The sequence below is a fragment of the Branchiostoma floridae genome, chromosome 11 (genome assembly GCF_000003815.2).
Source record: "Branchiostoma floridae strain S238N-H82 chromosome 11, Bfl_VNyyK, whole genome shotgun sequence".
NCBI lineage: Eukaryota > Metazoa > Chordata > Leptocardii > Amphioxiformes > Branchiostomatidae > Branchiostoma > Branchiostoma floridae.
This window is the reverse complement of record NC_049989.1, coordinates 4,890,939-4,909,571: the sequence shown is the minus strand read 5'-3', so window position 1 is coordinate 4,909,571 and position 18,633 is coordinate 4,890,939. Positions and strand designations below refer to the sequence as shown.

Below are 18,633 nucleotides of genomic sequence, written 5' to 3'. Positions count from 1 at the left end.
ATTCCAGTGCATGCAGGGTGCATTTGACAGAAGGTAACAGTTTGGTCATATCTATGGGGGATTGGGGTTCAATGGTTTACAGCAATGAACAATCAACATCAACTACTGTTACTTCAAGGATTATTAGTACTTTTCCTTTGACTATACTGGCAGTCATTCCTACAATACTTATAATGGCTATCAGTAATTGTCCTGCATGAGAGAAACGAATAGCACAAACAACACTAACGTTACACGTCATATTATACACCCCCCTCACGTACAATTGACACATATAAACACATAACATACATCCATTCCTACATCCATCCTCACTGACACTTGATGTTTGAGACATCTGTTTCAAATTTGATGTTTTGGCAAACAGCCCCTATCCTAGAGGACCAACTGTTGTCTTGGGTTACCACTGACCCAGTTTTTCTACAAAGAAATTTCATGTACAAACACACACACAGTGACACACACTCTCATACATGCATGACATCTGTTTTGAATTTGATGTTGTGCGCTATCATTTCCTGACCTAGTATTCTTTATTTCGCCTAGTACCCCTCCCCTTCAGTCTTAACACTTCCAGCATTTTCTGTTGTATACTTGGAATTTAGTTTATGATTGTTTTCTTCCAGTCTTGGTTGAGTTATTCATTGCAAGCCCAGCAATATGATCAACTGTTACCTTTCCCCATCCCAGCCCCATTCCACCCACAGCTGGGATTGTCATTGACCCAGTTTTTTATTTAAAAAACTTCAGCTGCAGGCCAAACCCCATGCATAGCCTTGGGGCCCAGAAAAGGTAGTCTTTCAGGCTAGCCAGCCCAGCTCCTGGGCCCAGGCTTTTCCGTAAACCCGTCTGGGTGGATATAGTATAGCCCCGTCCTCTCTCGGAGTTTGTTGGCATCCCTCGGGCTTCGCCCTCGGGGGATGCCATCCCTCGGGCTTCGCCCTCGGGGGATGCCAACAAACTCCTTGAGAGGGCGGGGCTATACTATATCCACATAGACTCGCTCCGCCCATGCTTGAACTATTACAGAACGCTGTGAAGGGGAAGAAACGTGAGGCCGGCGAGCCCACAGCTGGAAAAATCCGGCTGTTGGGAGAATTTAGCAGTCATCAGTACACAAGCTGTCACCGAGCTTCTGTTAAGCAAAGTTCTCGTAAAAATATTACATATAGCATAATCTAAAACATTTCGAAAAAATGTTTCTCTGGTAAAATGTGTAGTATGACCTTCGAGTTTACACTTGGAAGCACATTTGCTCAACACGTGCCAATAATGCTCAGTGGGGCATTCTCCAACGATTCTGGTAAACATGAACCACACCGGGCTGTGTCTCCTTAAAAGATTATAGGACTGGTATTAAACGCTCCATTTTTTCATATGTTCGTGTCTTTATATAGACTGTTTCGATATTCGTTGGGGCCCTGAGTGTTTGGATTTTGCGTATAATTGACCACTTCCGTCAACGGGCCACACAGGACCACTTCCGTAACGTTTGACGAAAAGATCGCAGCTCAAGATAGCGGACACGCAACTGGCTTGAACTGGCTTCCGTAACGTAAGGGTTGACTAAAAAATCGCAGCTAGATATAGCGGACAGGCTTCCGTAACGTAAGGGTTGACTAAAAAATCGCAGCTCGAGATAGCGGACAGGCTTCCGTAACGTAAGGGTTGACAAAAAAATCGCAGCTAGATATAGCGGACAGGCTTCCGTAACGTAAGGGTTGACTAAAAAATCGCAGCTCGAGATAGCGGACAGGCTTCCGTAACGTAAGGGTTGACGAAAACATCGCAGCTCGAGATAGCGGACAGGCTTCCGTAACGTATTAAAGGGTTGACGAAAAAATCGCAGCTCGTAACGTAAGGTGGAAAAACTTGGTTGCGTGTGTCTTGTGTCTTGTTAAGAAGGACCAGCCGTGCTAATGCCGTTATGTAAGGTTTGCTTGAGACTCGGTGTCCCTCTTGTGTCAGGATGGCGTGTGTCCCTTGTTTGGCTGTGGAGGGTTTTGGACGAAGGGTTGATGGAAAATGTGTATACTGTCCCAGCCCAGACAACATGAAATTCAAGTACCTGATTGGCATGTAAGGTGGATTGTGTTGCAAAAATCGGTGAATTCCCTTGGGTGCAATATCATTCTACGTTAGGTCTTCTGTTAGGTTTGGAAATGCCCCATGTTTCACAATGTCCAATTTCTTGCCATGTATAATAGGAAGACTAGTTTACGAGCTCTAAATGACATTTTCGTGAGTAAGACGTCCGGTGTTCTCACGATCATCTTGCGATTTTTAGGGATCGCCGGCAATTTTCAGGAGTCTTACGACGGTCGCGGTGCAGCGAAACATGTTCTTAACATAAGCGACAAGTCGCAGGAGATCTCCGAGATCGCAGAGCTCGTTACCGAGTCGCAGATCGTGCGTGCAAATCGTGCGTACCTCGCAAGGGTATCGGTCAATAGTCTTGCGTCAATCCAACTATTGAAGACCGATAGGCGAGCACAGACATAGTTATTAATCATCGAGCGCAAATCGGATGGCGAACGCCCGTTAGTCGGGCGACGTTCGGGCGACGTTCACCCGACTTCCGATTGTTTACAAATATTGAATTTCTGGGGATGTGAGGGTAATTCTAACATTGTGGCCCCTGTGGTAGTATGTAGGCTGGCTTTGTGACACACTTTCCTTTCTTGTGTCATTTCTATTATGCCCGCGCATTCCATTCATTGGCTGAAAAGATTCCGACAACAAAATAAGCAACATTTATTTATCTCTTGCCATTTTTGAGGAACGTTTTGTGTTCCCTTGTCCGCGTGCAAGAGGTCATGGGAGGTTCATTATCATAGATTTATTCACCGTCGATCGCACGAGGGTCGCTTATATGTGAGGGGGACATGTTTTTGGGCGAAAAATACGCAAGACCATCTTAAGATCTTAAAATCAGCCGACCTTCCTGCGATCGCGAAGTACGTCCGAAGATCGTATATAATGTGAGGCGGGTATTACCGAGTCGCCTGCAGATCGTACGTAGGTATCGGTCGACATTCGATTGATAGTCGGGCGTCAATCCAACGATTGAAGACCGATTTCACCTCCAAAAATCAGACGATGCTCGCTAAAACTGAGACGGCCCCGCAGGAGTATCGTACAAAACTCTGGTGACCTTCCTCCACATCTCGCTTGGCTTGTGCAAAGTCAGTGAAGTCGAGCGTGTTTCCTACGAGCATTCTGCTTGTGTCGGGGGAATGTTCTACGAGCCTGTTTCGAGCTCCTGTCCATTAGTCCTGTCATTGATTTTGCACCTGACTGAAACATGTCCCATGCATTCTGAATTACGTCTTTGAGAATCTTTCCGCGAGGGCCTTCTTCTTTTTCCTTGTTCTTGTAGTCAGGGTGATCCTTGTTGTAGAACAGAGAGTTCGCCTCAAAGACATCTGCTATGGCGTCTTCCACTTTGTTCGCTGGTCCGTCTTGTTCTTCCTCCTCTTTCTCCTCACCATCATCATCTTCCTGGGGTTCTTTGCCTCCGGAGCCGCGCTCTTCTGACACCTTTGTCTTGGTAACTTTTTTGCCCTTCTTCCTCGGTGCCATCTTTCACTCTAGGTGATAGGCGAGCACAGCCCTACTTATCAATCATCGACCGCGAATCGGATGGCGAACGCCCGATTTCCGTTTGTTTGCAAATATTGACTTTCCCTAAACTTGAGGGTAATTCTGACATTGTGGCCACTGTGGTAGTACTGTATGTAGGCTGGCTTTGTGACACAATTTTTCTTTCTTTCATCATTTCTATTATGCCAGCGCGTTCTATTAATTGTTTAAAAAGATTCCGACAGCAAAAAAAATCAACATTTATTAATGTGTTATTAATGTGCATTTTTGTGTTACCTTGTCCGCGTGCAAGAGGTCATGGGAGGTTCATTATCATAGATTTATTCACAAGCGATCGCACGAGCCTCGCTTATATGTGACAGCGACAGTTTTGAGCGAAAAATACGCACGTCCATCTAAAGATCTTAAAATTAGCCGACCTTCCAGCGATCGCGAAGTACGTCCGAAGATCGTACATCATGTGACGAGGTATAAGTGGTGCACGTTTTCCTCTGATCGTATCGCCATGCCAGAGAATGCCAGGCGCAACTTTGTAAGTCCACAGAATTAACACTGTGTTTTTAGTAACTACTTACATGCAATGCTGTAACATTTTAGTTGCATTTCGGGGTACGTTATGTTTAATTGATAATATGGATTACCCCGGGAGTTTACATTTGACCTGTCCTAATATCTGTTAGGATTCTTATCTGTTTATAACAGTTGTTGAACTTCAAACTTTTGAAAGTTTTTTTTTAAATGGAACTCATGTTAGCACCAAGGACGACATCAATGAACCTTTCATCAGGGGGATACAGGCCTTTTCGACAACAAAAAGGAAGAATGTTCTTCAAACTAGCATACACCACATCAGCGCAAGGTAGGGATTCAATACTAGTAACTTTACTTTATTTGTTGCTATGTCTAGACCTGTATGTCTTGATATAGGTCGACATGTAAAGACATTTTTATAATACATGTATGCACGCATACATTGTCTTGCAATACTTTACTTGTAGGTTATTTCATATTGAAATGACTATATCACATTTTGTTGCAACAAGTATCTACATAGTGTAAGTTTTATTTTTACACTACACACAAAATCTCTTTCCTAGAACTAAAATCACCTAAATCTAAGTGTCAAAAAAGTGAAGACATCTTAGCATATGCAAATGAAACTGTCTATATTTGTCCATAATAAATCCGACATATTTCTTACTCCTGTAGGTCTTGACAGTTCATTCTATCTAATTTTTTGGAGCGACTTAGGAATAAGCATAAAATGGTAATTCACCCCATAGTTTCAAATACACTCTGACGTTATCTACAGATTGGCACATAAAGCTCTAACACCTGGTATCAACATCCTTGCTCCAGCAAGATCTACGCACATCTTTGGAAAGTTCACTTCACAACTATGAGAAATATAAATCATGATAAAAGCACATCACACAATATATGATTGCACAATTGATTTGATTCACAAATCCTCCTTATTTTTTTTTTACTTAGTGGTCACCACGTAGCAAGACCTGAAAAATAGTATAATGCATACTACAATGTACTCTCACATGACACTTTAACCTTACAACCCTCAATGGCAAATATTCATTGTACAATGAAGGTACTGTACTGGATTACTGGTCTATTGTTGGTGCATACTAAGTGCGCCCCGGACTACAGATCATTCAACCCGGAAATAGTGGCTACATTCTTCCCCCTGTGGTGAATGTGTGCAAGCCATTTCCAGATTTCTCTCACATGTGCTTTGTTATGTAGCTCAAGTGCTTCGAACGAAAAAGCTGAAACCTTTTAGACTTTGAAAATTGCTCATACCTTTGCAGTCAAGTGAGATATCTAACGTTCTTTCATGTTGTTTATCAATGTCGCTTATTGGCACACACTGTACAATTGACGAGCTTTAACACATACCTGCATGGCCACAGTGACAATCTGAAAAAGCAACAGGTAAACTTCTGCACGCCCTACAACAAATAACATTTTCGCAGTTGAAGTCCTCAAGTTGATTTGTAGTTCGGCTTTTCCTTGGACCCAAAGAATGTAGGAACAGGAATACAAACTTCCCTATGTGCTAACTCGTACAACTCTGCTCCCTGGGGGTTTCCGTAACCTTTACCTGCCGGCTGGGGTTGTCGGACGACTAGGACCATTACCAACTCGGCCCAGTCAACTCGGTCCATCGGCCTGCTCAACTCAACAACGTCAACAAAGACATAATCTGACATTATCTGCGCTACAAAAATAGCTACAGGCGGTCAGTCAAATCATCACATATTATCGTCAAAAAGAACCAAGAACGTAAGAATGTACAAAGGAAACATAAGATCAGTGATGTTCGTACTCATCAGCACACAATGTCGTCTCTTTCATGTCTTTACGAGTTTGGATAACGGTAAAGGGTGCTAATATATACTCAAGGAGTAACGAAAAATGTGGTTGGCCAAAAGATCTAAGTATTCACAGGTTGACACATTTTTACATGTCACTTCCATCATCTTTATGTCTTCTTTGTAAACATCGCCACATACTGTGGGCAAAAAATGTGAAGAATACTTTATTAGGACACTACTAAGACATAAGGAAAACGGTATAAAATAGGAAGTCCGATAAAAACGCCTGAAAAACACCGGAACTTAACCTCTGCTTGGAGAGTAGGTAGTTTAGAAGGTGAGTATTTTTGCTGTATTTTGTGCAAAATTTGTAGTTAGGCCGAGTTGACCTGGGCGATGGTCCGAGTTGACCAGATCAGGGCGATGGTCCAATTTGATCTGGACAATTGTCCGAGTTGACCAGGGCGATGGGCGAGTTGACCAGCTTTGCATTGGTCCGTGTTGGTAATGGTCCACAGGCAAAAGGTAGTGAAGTTAACGTTACAGCTCAGCTAGCTCAAAAATCCAAGTTTTGGATATTCAAGGGAGTTCACCTGAGGTATTGATAGGTACCTTAAAAGTTATATGGAGCCCACCCAACATTTGTTTTCAATCAAACAAGTTAAAAGTAAAGGCTCAGTAAAGGCCAACAAGTGTTTATGACAGAAAGCCTTCATTTATAATGCCAAATCATAATGCAAAATAAAACATAATGTGTCTATAGCTATCATTTAAAACGTGTCTTTATTACACTAGTTGGTTACAACATTAGCTAACAGTCAATGCATTTTCCAGGGTGTATTCATCACGGCATTTTATGAGTACTTCGCCTCTAAATGTATTCAGCGTATTGTTACTGTTAACGTTATATATGCAAATAAAAGGTAACGCCACCATTCGTTCTACATAGGGCACCTGAGTACTAGTATATCAATAAAGAAAACTGTATCCGTATCTAACTTGCAACCTCAGTTGCAATATAATCACTAATGGCAACAGATTATTATAGATTGATTACGTATGCCTTTGATCTAGTGTTCAAGTATGCTGTCGATTGTTTACTATTAATTAGATATTAGACACGGCAATTCCGGACAAAAGCAAATATATAACGTTGCATAGTACAAAAACAATGGATAATCTGCACACCTTCAACGTGAATGGGGCAACATAATGTCATATCAGGTGAATTAATTTAATGCAGTAACGTTACATTGTTTTATTAACATAGAAAGATATTCATCCTACAACCGTATAAATACTGAAATAGATATTAAGTTCAAGCACATTTATCACCTATCACTTGATTCTGAACCAATTATGAACGCACTGCAGGTTTTCCTTATGATCTGTTCACTTTTTCCTAAGGTGTTCATACACAGCTGGCCTCAGCTCTTGGTAGGGGCTCTCTGACTCTGGGCGTGCCGGAACAGTTTCCATGGGGATATCGTACTCGCCGTACGCTGACGTAGGCTGACGTGTCGGCGCCTTCCGGGTCACCACGTCTTCATATGTCCCCGCTTCTTCTTCAGATGCTAAAGTACATTGTAGGTCACATGTATGGTTACGGGTGTAGTCACGGTAGCGATATGCAGTTTATCATACCTCACGAAATGTGTGTTGGTCAGTCCTCAAATCATTGTCATTTGTGTCCAGAACCTGATCATTTGCGATATATGATCATATATGTTGTTAACTGGAAAAGTAACGGTGGCAAAGACTTTCTTCCGACTCAATTTTATGTTTATGGGGACTCTCTCAGCTTAGCTTCGTCATACTATATTGTATTCGTTTTATTCACAGAGGTTACCTTTCGAAAGGGTAATTTGAAATCAAAATCATTAACATACATTTTTATGATTATCATATTTGCAGCAAAGCAAAATCTGCCGCAAAATAATTATTGGAAGTCCAAACGATTGCATTGACTTGCCTCTTTTAGCCCTCATGTGTTGTACCAGGAGTGTTGTCAGAATTCCAATGACAACACCTACAAAAGCAGCCCCAATCCCCACCCCTGCGTAGACTCCGGGTTCCCCGCTACAAGAAGTAAGACTGACGCCAGGATTTCCGTCCGGAGAACTTGTCGACGGATATAAACGTCCCGTGGCCGTGGACGGAAACGCGGTACTTCCCCTTGCCAAATCTGTTGATGAAATGAACATAGTCACATATAATCAGATCACCTCAATGAAAGTTTCTATATCCACGTTATTCATTGTTTAAACGTTCTAAATCACAACCAAAAACAAACTTAGGATATCAATTAAGACTTGTGTCAATTCTCACTACATTTCTTTGCGCCATGTAAACATTTCAAAGCCGTATATAAACCCCTTTTTAAACTTTGATTTTGCAATTATAGCAAAACTCACTTGTTCTCTGTTCTTTTATCCTTGCCACACTGGTCACTCCATCACTAACAGTTGTGACACTGATGGTGTACAGGGTTCCTGCTGTCAAACTATCAAAGCTGTACTCCAGTCTATCACCATCATTCACACTTCCTGTGGGCGAGATGTCGATACTGTAGCTGTCTTTGGTCCCAGCTGCAGCCGTCCAGGTGATCCTGATACTGTTCTCAGTCACATCCGATGGTGCAATGCTAATCGCACCAGGCTGGGCTACAGCTATAACGCATGATAGATATTATTAGCCAGCTCCCCAAACTGACACAATTGATGACTACAAAACATGATCATGATTATAATTCGCCGATGAAGGCGAGACATCCAAGTAACAATATACGGCAAATAGCTCCAAGCAACTGGATATGATGTTGGAAACATTCAGCCTGACGACACTGACGATGATGCATGTATCTGTTCAACGTCTGACCTTTTCCAAAATTATATCCAGTTGCTTGAGTAACTACTTTTTGGCGCCTGGTGATGATGAAATGTGGATACATATATTCAAAAGGGAACTCAGATTGTAGTCAATAGTCTGTCAAGAGCGCATAAAACCTAATATATACTTACTTGTCCTCTGCTGCTTTGTCTTGGCTGCACTGTTCACTCCTCCACTAACAGTTATAACATTTATAGTGTACAGGGTTCCGGCTGTCAGACCCGTAAATGTGTACTCCAGAGTGTCTCCATCATTTACGCTGCCGGTAGGATTGGTTACATCACTGTCAGGAGAAATGATGATGTAGTAGCTGTCTTTGGTACCAACTGCAGCTGCCCAGGTGACCTTGATGCTGTTCTCGGAGACATCAGATGGTGCGATGATGATGGCCCCAGGCTGGGCTACAGCTGTGCATGTCAGTGGAATAAAATGAGGAATGATTATGTCATATTCATAGAAGCTGTCATTGAGAACATAACCCGGCAATGATAAAAATCGGAGCACCTATAGCTATTTACTCCACGTATAATGCATGGTACCTACTTGTCCTTTGTGTGATTGTTCTTGCGACACTGTTCACCCCGCCACTGACGGCTATAGCAATGATGGTGTACTCCGTTCCTGCTGTCAAACCAGTAAAGGTGTACTCTAAAGATGATGAGGCAGTCACACTTCCGGTAGGGTTGCCACCATGAGCAGGCGAGATGCTGATACTGTAGCTGTCTACTATTCCAGCTGCAGCTGCCCAGGTGATCCTGATGCTGTTCTCTGTTACATCAGATGGGAGTATGGTGATATACCCAGGCTGAGCTACAACTGCAAAGATTTCATGATATAGAGAAAATATCATAATTGGTTGGTTCTCTTTGTTACTCTCATTGAAGATGTAAGGTACATGAAAACCTATCAAGGTTAAAAGTAGTAAAAAGTGTAAAATGTATATGCATGATACTTACCTGTTCTCTGTGTCGCTGTCCTTGGCACACTATTCTCCCCGCCACTAACTGTTGTCACACTCAAGGTGTACTCGGTTCCTGCTGTCATGCCTGTAAAGGTGTACTCTAGGGTGGCTGCAGCAGTCACACTTCCAGTAGGGTTATTAACACCGGTGTCAGGTGAGATACTGATATCGTAGCTGTCCTTCGACCCAGCTGCAGCTGCCCAGGTGATCCTGATGCTGTTCACTGTCACGTCAGCAGGTGCAATGGTGATCGCTCCTGGCTGGGCTACAGCTGTCGAATATAAATTAGCATGCATGGTCAAAACCTTTTGTATGCATCTCTTCTTTGAATGTAATGTATTGACAGCACAAACCTGACTTTATCTAAAAATGATGTTGACCAAATCCAAATAAAGAGCACATCAAGCTCTAGATACTTACTTGTCCTCTGCTGCTTTGTCCTGGCCATACTGTTCACCCCTCCACTCACAGCTATGACACTAATGGTGTACAGGGTTCCCGCTGTCAGACCTGTGAAGGTATACTCTAGTGTGTATGAAGCAGCAACACTTCCAGTAGGATTGGTAACACCTGTGTCAGGGGCGATGCTGATACTGTAGCTGTCCACTGAGACACCTGCAGGTGTCCATGTGATCTTGATACTATTCTCTGTTACGTCATTTGGTGCAACAGTGATGTCACCAGATTGGGCAGCATCTAAAAGATTCAAATTCATTAGGCTAGCGTCACATTTCCCCCAAGAGGCCTGACCGGGCAGTTTTGGGGAACGAAAAGTATGATATAAAAGCATGCCTTTTCTTTATCTATTGGCAAAAACATTAATTTGTCGTTTCAATAGCTCGGCATGGCCTTGGATAGGAAATGTGACGTTGGCCTCATTGGTATTTTTTGATGATGTTAAGTCACATAGAAATATTGTATAGTAGGCCTTCTGCAAACATTTCAGAACAGTATCAGTCAGGGACGCGTATAGGAAAAGCTGTATGTATGGCACTTACTTGTCCTCTGTTGTGTCGTCCTTGCCACACTGTTCTCACCACCACTAACCGTTCTTACACTGATGGTGTACAGGGTTCCTGCTGTCAAGCCTGTAAAAGTGTATTCTAGTGTGGCTCCAGCATTCACACTGCCAGTAGGGTTGGTAACACCGGTGTCAGGAGTGATGGCGATATTGTAGCTGTCTACTGCTCCAGATGCAGCTGCCCAGGTGATCCTGATACTGGTCTCTGTCACGTCAGCAAATGCAATGGTGATCCAACCAGGCTGGGCTACAACTGCCAAATATAGATTAACGGAATTTGATTAAAATTTGCATATCTTTGAAAACAAAGCGGCCATGTGATTTGGTGAAATTTAGTAATCTGTGTAGTGCTTACCTGTTCTCTGTGTCGTTGTCCTTGCCGCACTATTTACCCCACCGCTGACAGTTTGAACAGCAATGGTGTACAGGGTCCCTGCTGTCAAGCCTGCAAACGTGTATTCTAGTGTGCGTGGCGACAGTATTCCAGGACATTCCAGAACGGTATTGTTCAGGGAGGAGTATAGGGAAAGCTGTATGTATGGTACTTACTTGTCCTTTGTTGTTTTGTCATTGGTACACTGGAGACCCCACCGCTGACAGTTGTGACACTAATGGTGTACAGGGTTCCTGCCGTCAGACCTGTGAAGGTGTACTCTAGTGTGCCTCCATCATTCACACTTCCAGTAGGGTTGGTGACATCAGTGTCAGGAGAGATGCTGATAGTGTAGCTGTCTTTGGCCCCAGTTGCAGCTGTCCATGTGATCCTGATACTGGTCTCTGTTATGGAAGATACGGTGATGTCCCCAGGCTGGCCTACAGCTGCAAATTTTTTATGTCAGAGAATATATCATTAATTCTCTCTCTCTCTCTCTCTTTGCTATTCTCTCCACTGATGCAGAAATGTAGACATGTCATATCAGCATCTATAAATGATGAAAGTAATAGATAAATGTATGGCAAGTACCTGTTCTCTGTGTCATTGTTCTTGGCAGACTGTTCACCCCACCACTAACTGTTGTTACACTGATGGTGTACAGGGTTCCTGCTGTGAGACTTGTAAAAGTGTATTCTAGGGTGTCTCCATCATTCACACTACCGGTAGGGTTGGTTACACCAGTGTCAGGAGAGATGCTGATACTGTAGCTGTCTACAGCTCCAAATGCTGCTGCCCAGATGATCCTCATGCTATTCTCTGTCACATCAGCTGGGAGAATGCTGATGGAACCAGGTTGGGCTGGAGCTGAAAAATTGTTTATGCATGTACATGTACATGTTTATATGATTTAAAACAATGGTAAAGCGTAGCATTGATTATAACATCTTTTTTTTTACAAATTGTTAATACCCAAGTATGATACTGTATTGAGAGTACATCAACAATGCAGCCCCAACAGATTGGAAAGAAAAGGGGACGCATGAAACTTCACACACTTACTTGTCCGTTGTACATGTGTCATTGGCGCGCTGTTTGCTCCACCGGTAACAGTTACAACACTGATGGTGTACTCAGTTCCTGCTGTCAGACCGGTGAAGGTATACTCTAGGGTGGCTGCAGCATTCACACTGCCAGCAGGGTTGTCACCATCGGCAGGAGAGATGTTGATACTGTAGCTGTCTACTGCTCCAGCTGCAGCTGTCCAGGTGATCCCCATGCTGTTCTCTGTCACAAATCCAATGGTGATCCAACCAGGCAGGGCTACAGCTGTCAAGTATAGATTGACAGAACTTGTTTAATAGTTGCGTATCTTTAAAAAAAGGACCAACGGCCATGTAACTTGGTGCACTTTAGTACTATATGTAGTCCTTACCTGTTGTAAATCGTTTATCCATGTATATGTTTATGTGATTTAAAACAATGTTAAAGCGTAGCATTGATTATGACATCTTTTTTTACGCCGTGTATGATCAATGGTACTTAATTATGATCCATGCCATTGCTCTTGCCACACTATTCACTCCACTCTAGTAATGAGACTAATGGTGTACAGGGTTCCTGATCTTATACCATTGGAACCTTGACTTTGAGTGACTCAATTAGGCACGCGTTATATACACTGTAGGTATAAACACCGGTGCCTGGTTTGAGGCTGATATAGTAGTTGTTTATATTAGGGAGTGTTAGCAAAATTTTGATGTATTCAAAAGAGAATGCATCTTAAGGTATCACTTTGAAGCTCTAATTACAAATTGTTAATACCCAAGTATGATACTGTATTGAGAGTACATCAACAATGCAGCTCCAACAGATAGGGAAGAAAAGAGGACGCATGAAACTTCACACACTTACTTGTCCGTTGTACATGTGTCATTGGCGCGCTGTTTGCTCCACCGGTAACAGTTACAACACTGATGGTGTACTCAGTTCCTGCTGTCAGACCGGTGAAGGTATACTCTAGGGTGGCTGCAGCATTCACACTGCCAGCAGCTATAGGGTTGGTGACATCATCGGCAGGAGAGATGCTGATACTGTAGCTGTCTGCTGCTCCAGCTGCAGCTGCCCAGGTGATCCCCATGCTGTTCTCTGTCACAAATCCAATGGTGATCCAACCAGGCAGGGCTACAGCTGTCAAATATAGATTGACAGAACTTGTTTGTATCTTTAAAAAAAGGACCAACGGCCATGTAACTTGGTGCACTTTAGTACGATATGTTGTCCTTACCTGTTGTAAATTGTTTATTCATGTATATGTTTATGTGATTTAAAACAATGTTAAAGCGTAGCATTGATTATAACATATTTTTTACGCAGGAGAGGTGCTGATACTGTAGCTGTCTACTGCTCCAGCTGCAGCTGCCCAGGTGATCCTGATGCTGTTCTCTGTCACATCAGCAATAGTGATAGAACCAGGCAGGGCTACAGCTGTCAAATATATATTAACAGAATTTGATTAAAAGTTGCATATTTTTGACAACAAAGGCCAACGGCCATGTAATTTTGTGCACTTTAGTTGTGATATATGTAGTGCTTACCTGTTCTCTGTGTCGTTGTCCTTGCCGCACTATTCACCCCGCCGCTGACAGTTTGAACAGCGATGGTGTACAGGGACCCCGCTGTCAAACCTGCAAACGTGTATTCTAGGGTGGCTCCAATATTCACAGTCCCATAAGGGTTGATGACACCAGCGTCAGGGGTGATGCTGATACTGTAGCTGTCTTTGGCACCAACTGCAGCTGTCCATGTGATCCTAATGCTGGTCTCTGTTACATCAGCTGGTGCAATGTTGATCACACCAGGCTGAGCTGCAGCTGTCGAATATAGATTAACAGAATTTGTTTAAAACTTGCATATCAAAGGACCAACGGCTCTGTAATTTGGTGCTTACCTGTCCTCTGTATCGTTGTCCTTGCCTCACTATTCACCCCACCGCTGACAGTTTGAACAGCGATAGTGTACATTGTCCCTGCTGATAAACCTGCAAACGTGTGTTCTAAGGTGGCTCCAGTATTCCGGAACATTTCAGAACGGTATCGGTCAGGGACGAGTATAAGGAAAGTTGTATGTATGGTACTTAGGTACTTACTTGTCCTCTGTTCTTTTGTCCTTGGTACACTGGAGACCCCACGGCTGACAGTTGTGACACTAACTGTGTACAGGATTCCTGCTGTCAGACCTGTGATAAATAGAAGGTGAACTCTAGTGTGTCTGAAGCAGCAACACTTCCAGTGGGGGTGGTTACACCGGTGTTAGGGGAGATGGCGATACTGTAGCTGTCCTTAAACCCAGCTGCAGCTGCCCAGGTGATCCTGATGCTATTCTCTGTCACTTCAGCTGGCAGAATACTGATGGAACCAGGTTCGGCTGGAGCTGCGGATATTGAATGCAAAATTGTTTATTCAAAGACGAGTAAATGTCTTCGTACTTTATTGTTATTTGTCCTCTGTTGAAGCGTACAATGTGAGTCGCAACAGATAGGGGAGAAAATGGGATGCATGAAACTTCACATGCTTAATTGTCCGCTATACTATTGGTGTTGGTGCGCTGCTTGCTCCACCGGTAACAGTTACAACACTGATGGTGTACTCTGTTCCTGATGCCAGACCAGTGAAGGCATACTCTAGGGTTAAGAGTATCCACACTTAGGGTAGGGTTAGTTACACCAGTGTCAGGAAAGATACTGATACTGTAGCTGTGTACATATCCAAATGCTGCTGCCCAGGTGATCCTGATACTGTTTACTGTCACATCAGCTTGTAGAGTGCTGATATGGCACCAGGTTGGGCTGGAGCTGAAAAATGTTTATTCATGTATATGTTTATGTGATTTTAAACAACGTTTAAACTGTAGCATTGATGATAACATACTTTTTTTACGCCGTGATTATTCTCTATGCCATTGCTCTTGTCACACTATTCACTCCACTCTAGTAACGAGACTAATGGTGTACAGGGTTCCTGATCGTATACCATTGGAACCTTGACCTTGAGTGGCTCCCTCAAACACACATCATATACACTGTAGGTATAAACACCGGTGCCTGATTTGAGGCTGATGTAGTAGCTGTTTTATATTAGGGAGTGTTAGCAAAAGTTTGATGTATTCAAACGAGAATGCATCTTACGGTGTCGCGTCTTACCTCCAGTCCAGTTGTCTTAAACAGTTCACAATAAAGTCAGGATCGTTTTGTTCAAAAGCCGATAGCTTTATGTAAAGAAAATCGATAGACGCTTTCTAAGACAAACAGTACTGAAGTAAGAGAGGGTCTTGCAATGTCATGACAATAGTTACACTCACTCGTTCCCTGATCTCCCTGCAGTGGACCGCTTTCCACGCCGTTGGAGATTCCATACACTCTAACAGTGTACAGGGTTCCCGCAGTCAGACCCGTGATAGTGTAAGGGTTGTCAGTGGTGGAAGCCACAGAGACAGTCTCAGCCCCTCCGACCGGCTCATAGGTCACTCTGTAGGTAGCAGCAGAACTAGAGGCCGTCCAGGACACTTCCAAGATGTCTGTGCCAACTGTCGTGAACTGGAGATTTGTGGGCGGCGGAGGACCTTCGAAAAGTGAAAGTGAAAGGAAACGTTATATGTATATATATATACAGTGCGAAGAAAACTCCAATACTCTTTTTAAAGTCATGCTTTGGTAAGACGTTATCAAACATTAAAAAATTAAACTCGACAATTAATACTTTATATGTGACAAGAGTTTTCTCTTCCAGGGTAGTGTGAATGGTGAGAGAGTCGCCAACAAACTTTGAAAACACTCTTCTTCCAATTCTGATTTCTCCAGATATCTAAATAATAATGCACATGACATGTTTATAGAAGTCTCTTCGAATTCAGACGTTACCGTTACGCTTACCAGTTGGAGCAGGTGTGAAAGCAGCCACCGTCTGTGATACGCAAAGAAAACAATAGAACAATCATGACATGCTCACATTGGTTCTATTTTCGCGGTTTTTGCTTTGACATTTGGCAAAATCACAACAGAAAAATAAGCAAATCTTAAAATTCTACGTATTTTGTTCACCCGCCCTGGTAACCAGTCTACCGTGGACTCGGTGGGCTTTTGGTGGAAACGTTTGCAGCCGGGTTTAATTAACGTTCCACTATTTTGTGATATTGTACTGTATTCGACCCATCACTATGCTAGTGTACAAGACACATGTTGTAGTGCCTCTTGGATAAATCCGGACAAGTGTGCTGAATGGCTGTTTATCCAGACAGACTGGAATCCGCGGTCGTCACGGGAAATGCGCACATAGCATGCCGCATACATATTGACACTTCTGTACTGAACAATTGTCAGCTCAGGTGAACTCGCCCGCGATCGTATTTGCGGTATTTGGGCACTGGCTATGAGCCAAGTTCATTTTGTGTCACGCGTTGTATTCTACTTTATATATATGAAGGACACGTTACCCTTTCAACAGCTACTATTTCGTGATAAATATCATACACATAATAAAGAATCAAGTGTTGCATTCCATAACAGCTGAAATTTATCATTGGAAGTACGTTGAGACCGCGCAGTGAATTCGATACTCCTTGGCATTTAAGAGGCTCAGAGCTCTGCTGAACGAAATCAGACAATAAACGCGTAAAAAGTACTTATAATAGGTCTTTATGGCAAAAGAGCAGTTTTCAAAACAGAACCCCTCTTCTGCATGTAGTATGCTCCAAGAAACAGCAGTATGACAGAATTATATTTGACGTTAAAGATTACCAAAGAACTGTTCGCCCGGACTACAAATAGGCCAACCCGGAAATAGTGACTTAAGTCCACCCGTGCAGTGAAGATGTTCAAGCCATTTAAGATTAGTCTTGTATGTACTTCATAATACAGCTGAAGTGCTTCAAACGCAAAAGCCGAAACCTTAATGACCTTGAAAATTGCATGTAACTGGAATATCTAACCTTTTTTTGTTTATGTCGATTAACGACGCACATTATACAAACAAACAAACAAGCACATACCTGCATGTTTACAAGCTGAAAGAGCACCAGGTAAACTTCTACACGCCCAACAACAAATAACATTTTCGTAGCTGAAGTCATCGATCGGGTTGATTTGTAGTTCGGCTTTTCCTTGGATCCAAAGAATGTAGGAACAGGAACTACCGGTAAACAAACTTCCCTGTGTGCTAACTCGTAACAACTCTGCTCCCTGGGGGTTTGTGTCACCTTTACCTGCCGGTGTCATGGCCTATATTGACCTATGATCACGTGCCGTCAACATCAAACGAACGATGCTGTGACTGGGTTTTCAAACAGGTAAAGTTAACCTACAAAGCCACGTCAATCTTGTATTGTAGTCTTACAGTAGCTTCCATTTCACTCCAGAGCTATGACCAATCCAAGATTGCACACGTCCCTGCTATAGTTGTACTTCGTCAGTTTTAAAGTTACATGGCGTACATTGTACTTAACAAAGGACATCGAACACGATTGCTTTGTTACCCCAGCAAAGGTTAATTCATGCAACATCAATGTGATTTCAGTTTACGTTGACGTTAAACGTGGTATAATAACGTTTGATCTTGAATCTTAATAAAAAAACAACAGACGCATGCTGATATTTTGTATAAAGTAGTATTGAGATGTTTAAAAGGTGTATTTTTTTTTCTTGCATTGTTAGTCAGAGATATCGCAGTTTAAACAGTGAATATATTGGTAAAACTACTGTGTGGTGAATTTCATGAATGCAAATACAAGAATATGACCAGAAAACCAATGTAGAGTTCCTATGGGATGTTTGTTAATAATGCCCACGAAACCTCCTTACGGCGTAACACACCAGCTACGTGTACAAGCAGCATATGTCTGGACAGGTTTATTTGATTCACTCTCATCGAAGTGTGCTGGGTTCTTCAGTGTTCGTGATGTCTCTCCTCAAACACAGACCTCCATTTAACGCCCAGTCCTAGGGATGTCCCTAGACTAACCCAGGTACTCATTTACACCTGAGCCACATGAGGAAATTGATGTTAAGTGCCTTTCCCTGTTTCATGTCTGTGTGTTTTGAACAGTTGTTGCACTTCAAACTTCTGTAAGTTTCTTTAATCAAATGGAACTCCTGTTAGCACCAAGGACATCACTAACAAACCTTTCATCAGGAAGGATACAGGCATTTTCGGTAACAGTAAATACCAAGAAAGGCTTTTCTTCAAACTAACATACACCACATCAGCGCAAGGTAGGGATTCAACACTTTATTTGTTGCTATGTCTAGATCTATATGTCTTGATATAGGTTGAGCCGTAAAGACATCCTTACATTATACACACACATTGTCTTGCAATATTTTGCTTGTAGGTTCTTTCATATCTAAAATCAGAATGTGTACACAGTTCACATTTTCTTGCAACAAGTATTTACACACTGT

General features: G+C 42.6%; 2 protein-coding genes across 2 annotated transcripts in view; both read right to left on the bottom strand.

Moving 5' to 3' along the window:
* Positions 1-14,203, bottom strand: part of LOC118426148 (receptor-type tyrosine-protein phosphatase beta-like) — a 34,618-nt gene extending 20,415 nt beyond the window's left edge. The window contains exons 1-11 of the mRNA XM_035835410.1: positions 14,131-14,203; positions 13,778-14,053; positions 13,095-13,370; positions 12,243-12,509; positions 11,772-12,047; positions 11,357-11,620; positions 10,785-11,060; positions 10,207-10,401; positions 9,782-10,057; positions 9,369-9,641; positions 8,957-9,232 (exon numbers count right to left, since the gene is read on the bottom strand). Of these exons, the coding sequence (XP_035691303.1) occupies positions 8,957-9,232; positions 9,369-9,641; positions 9,782-10,057; positions 10,207-10,401; positions 10,785-11,060; positions 11,357-11,620; positions 11,772-12,047; positions 12,243-12,509; positions 13,095-13,370; positions 13,778-14,053; positions 14,131-14,203 (2,728 nt within the window). The remainder of the gene's footprint in view (positions 1-8,956; positions 9,233-9,368; positions 9,642-9,781; positions 10,058-10,206; positions 10,402-10,784; positions 11,061-11,356; positions 11,621-11,771; positions 12,048-12,242; positions 12,510-13,094; positions 13,371-13,777; positions 14,054-14,130) is intronic.
* A 1,180-nt stretch (positions 14,204-15,383) lies between these two features.
* LOC118426727 (fibronectin-like) lies at positions 15,384-17,610 on the bottom strand. The gene is made up of 3 exons (XM_035836277.1): positions 17,226-17,610; positions 16,111-16,141; positions 15,384-15,800 (listed from the first exon to the last, which is right to left on the bottom strand). The coding sequence occupies exons 1-3, from the start codon at positions 17,304-17,306 to the stop codon at positions 15,433-15,435; spliced, it is 480 nt and encodes a 159-aa protein (XP_035692170.1). The 5' UTR covers positions 17,307-17,610; the 3' UTR covers positions 15,384-15,432.
* Between the last annotated feature and the right edge of the window lie 1,023 nt (positions 17,611-18,633).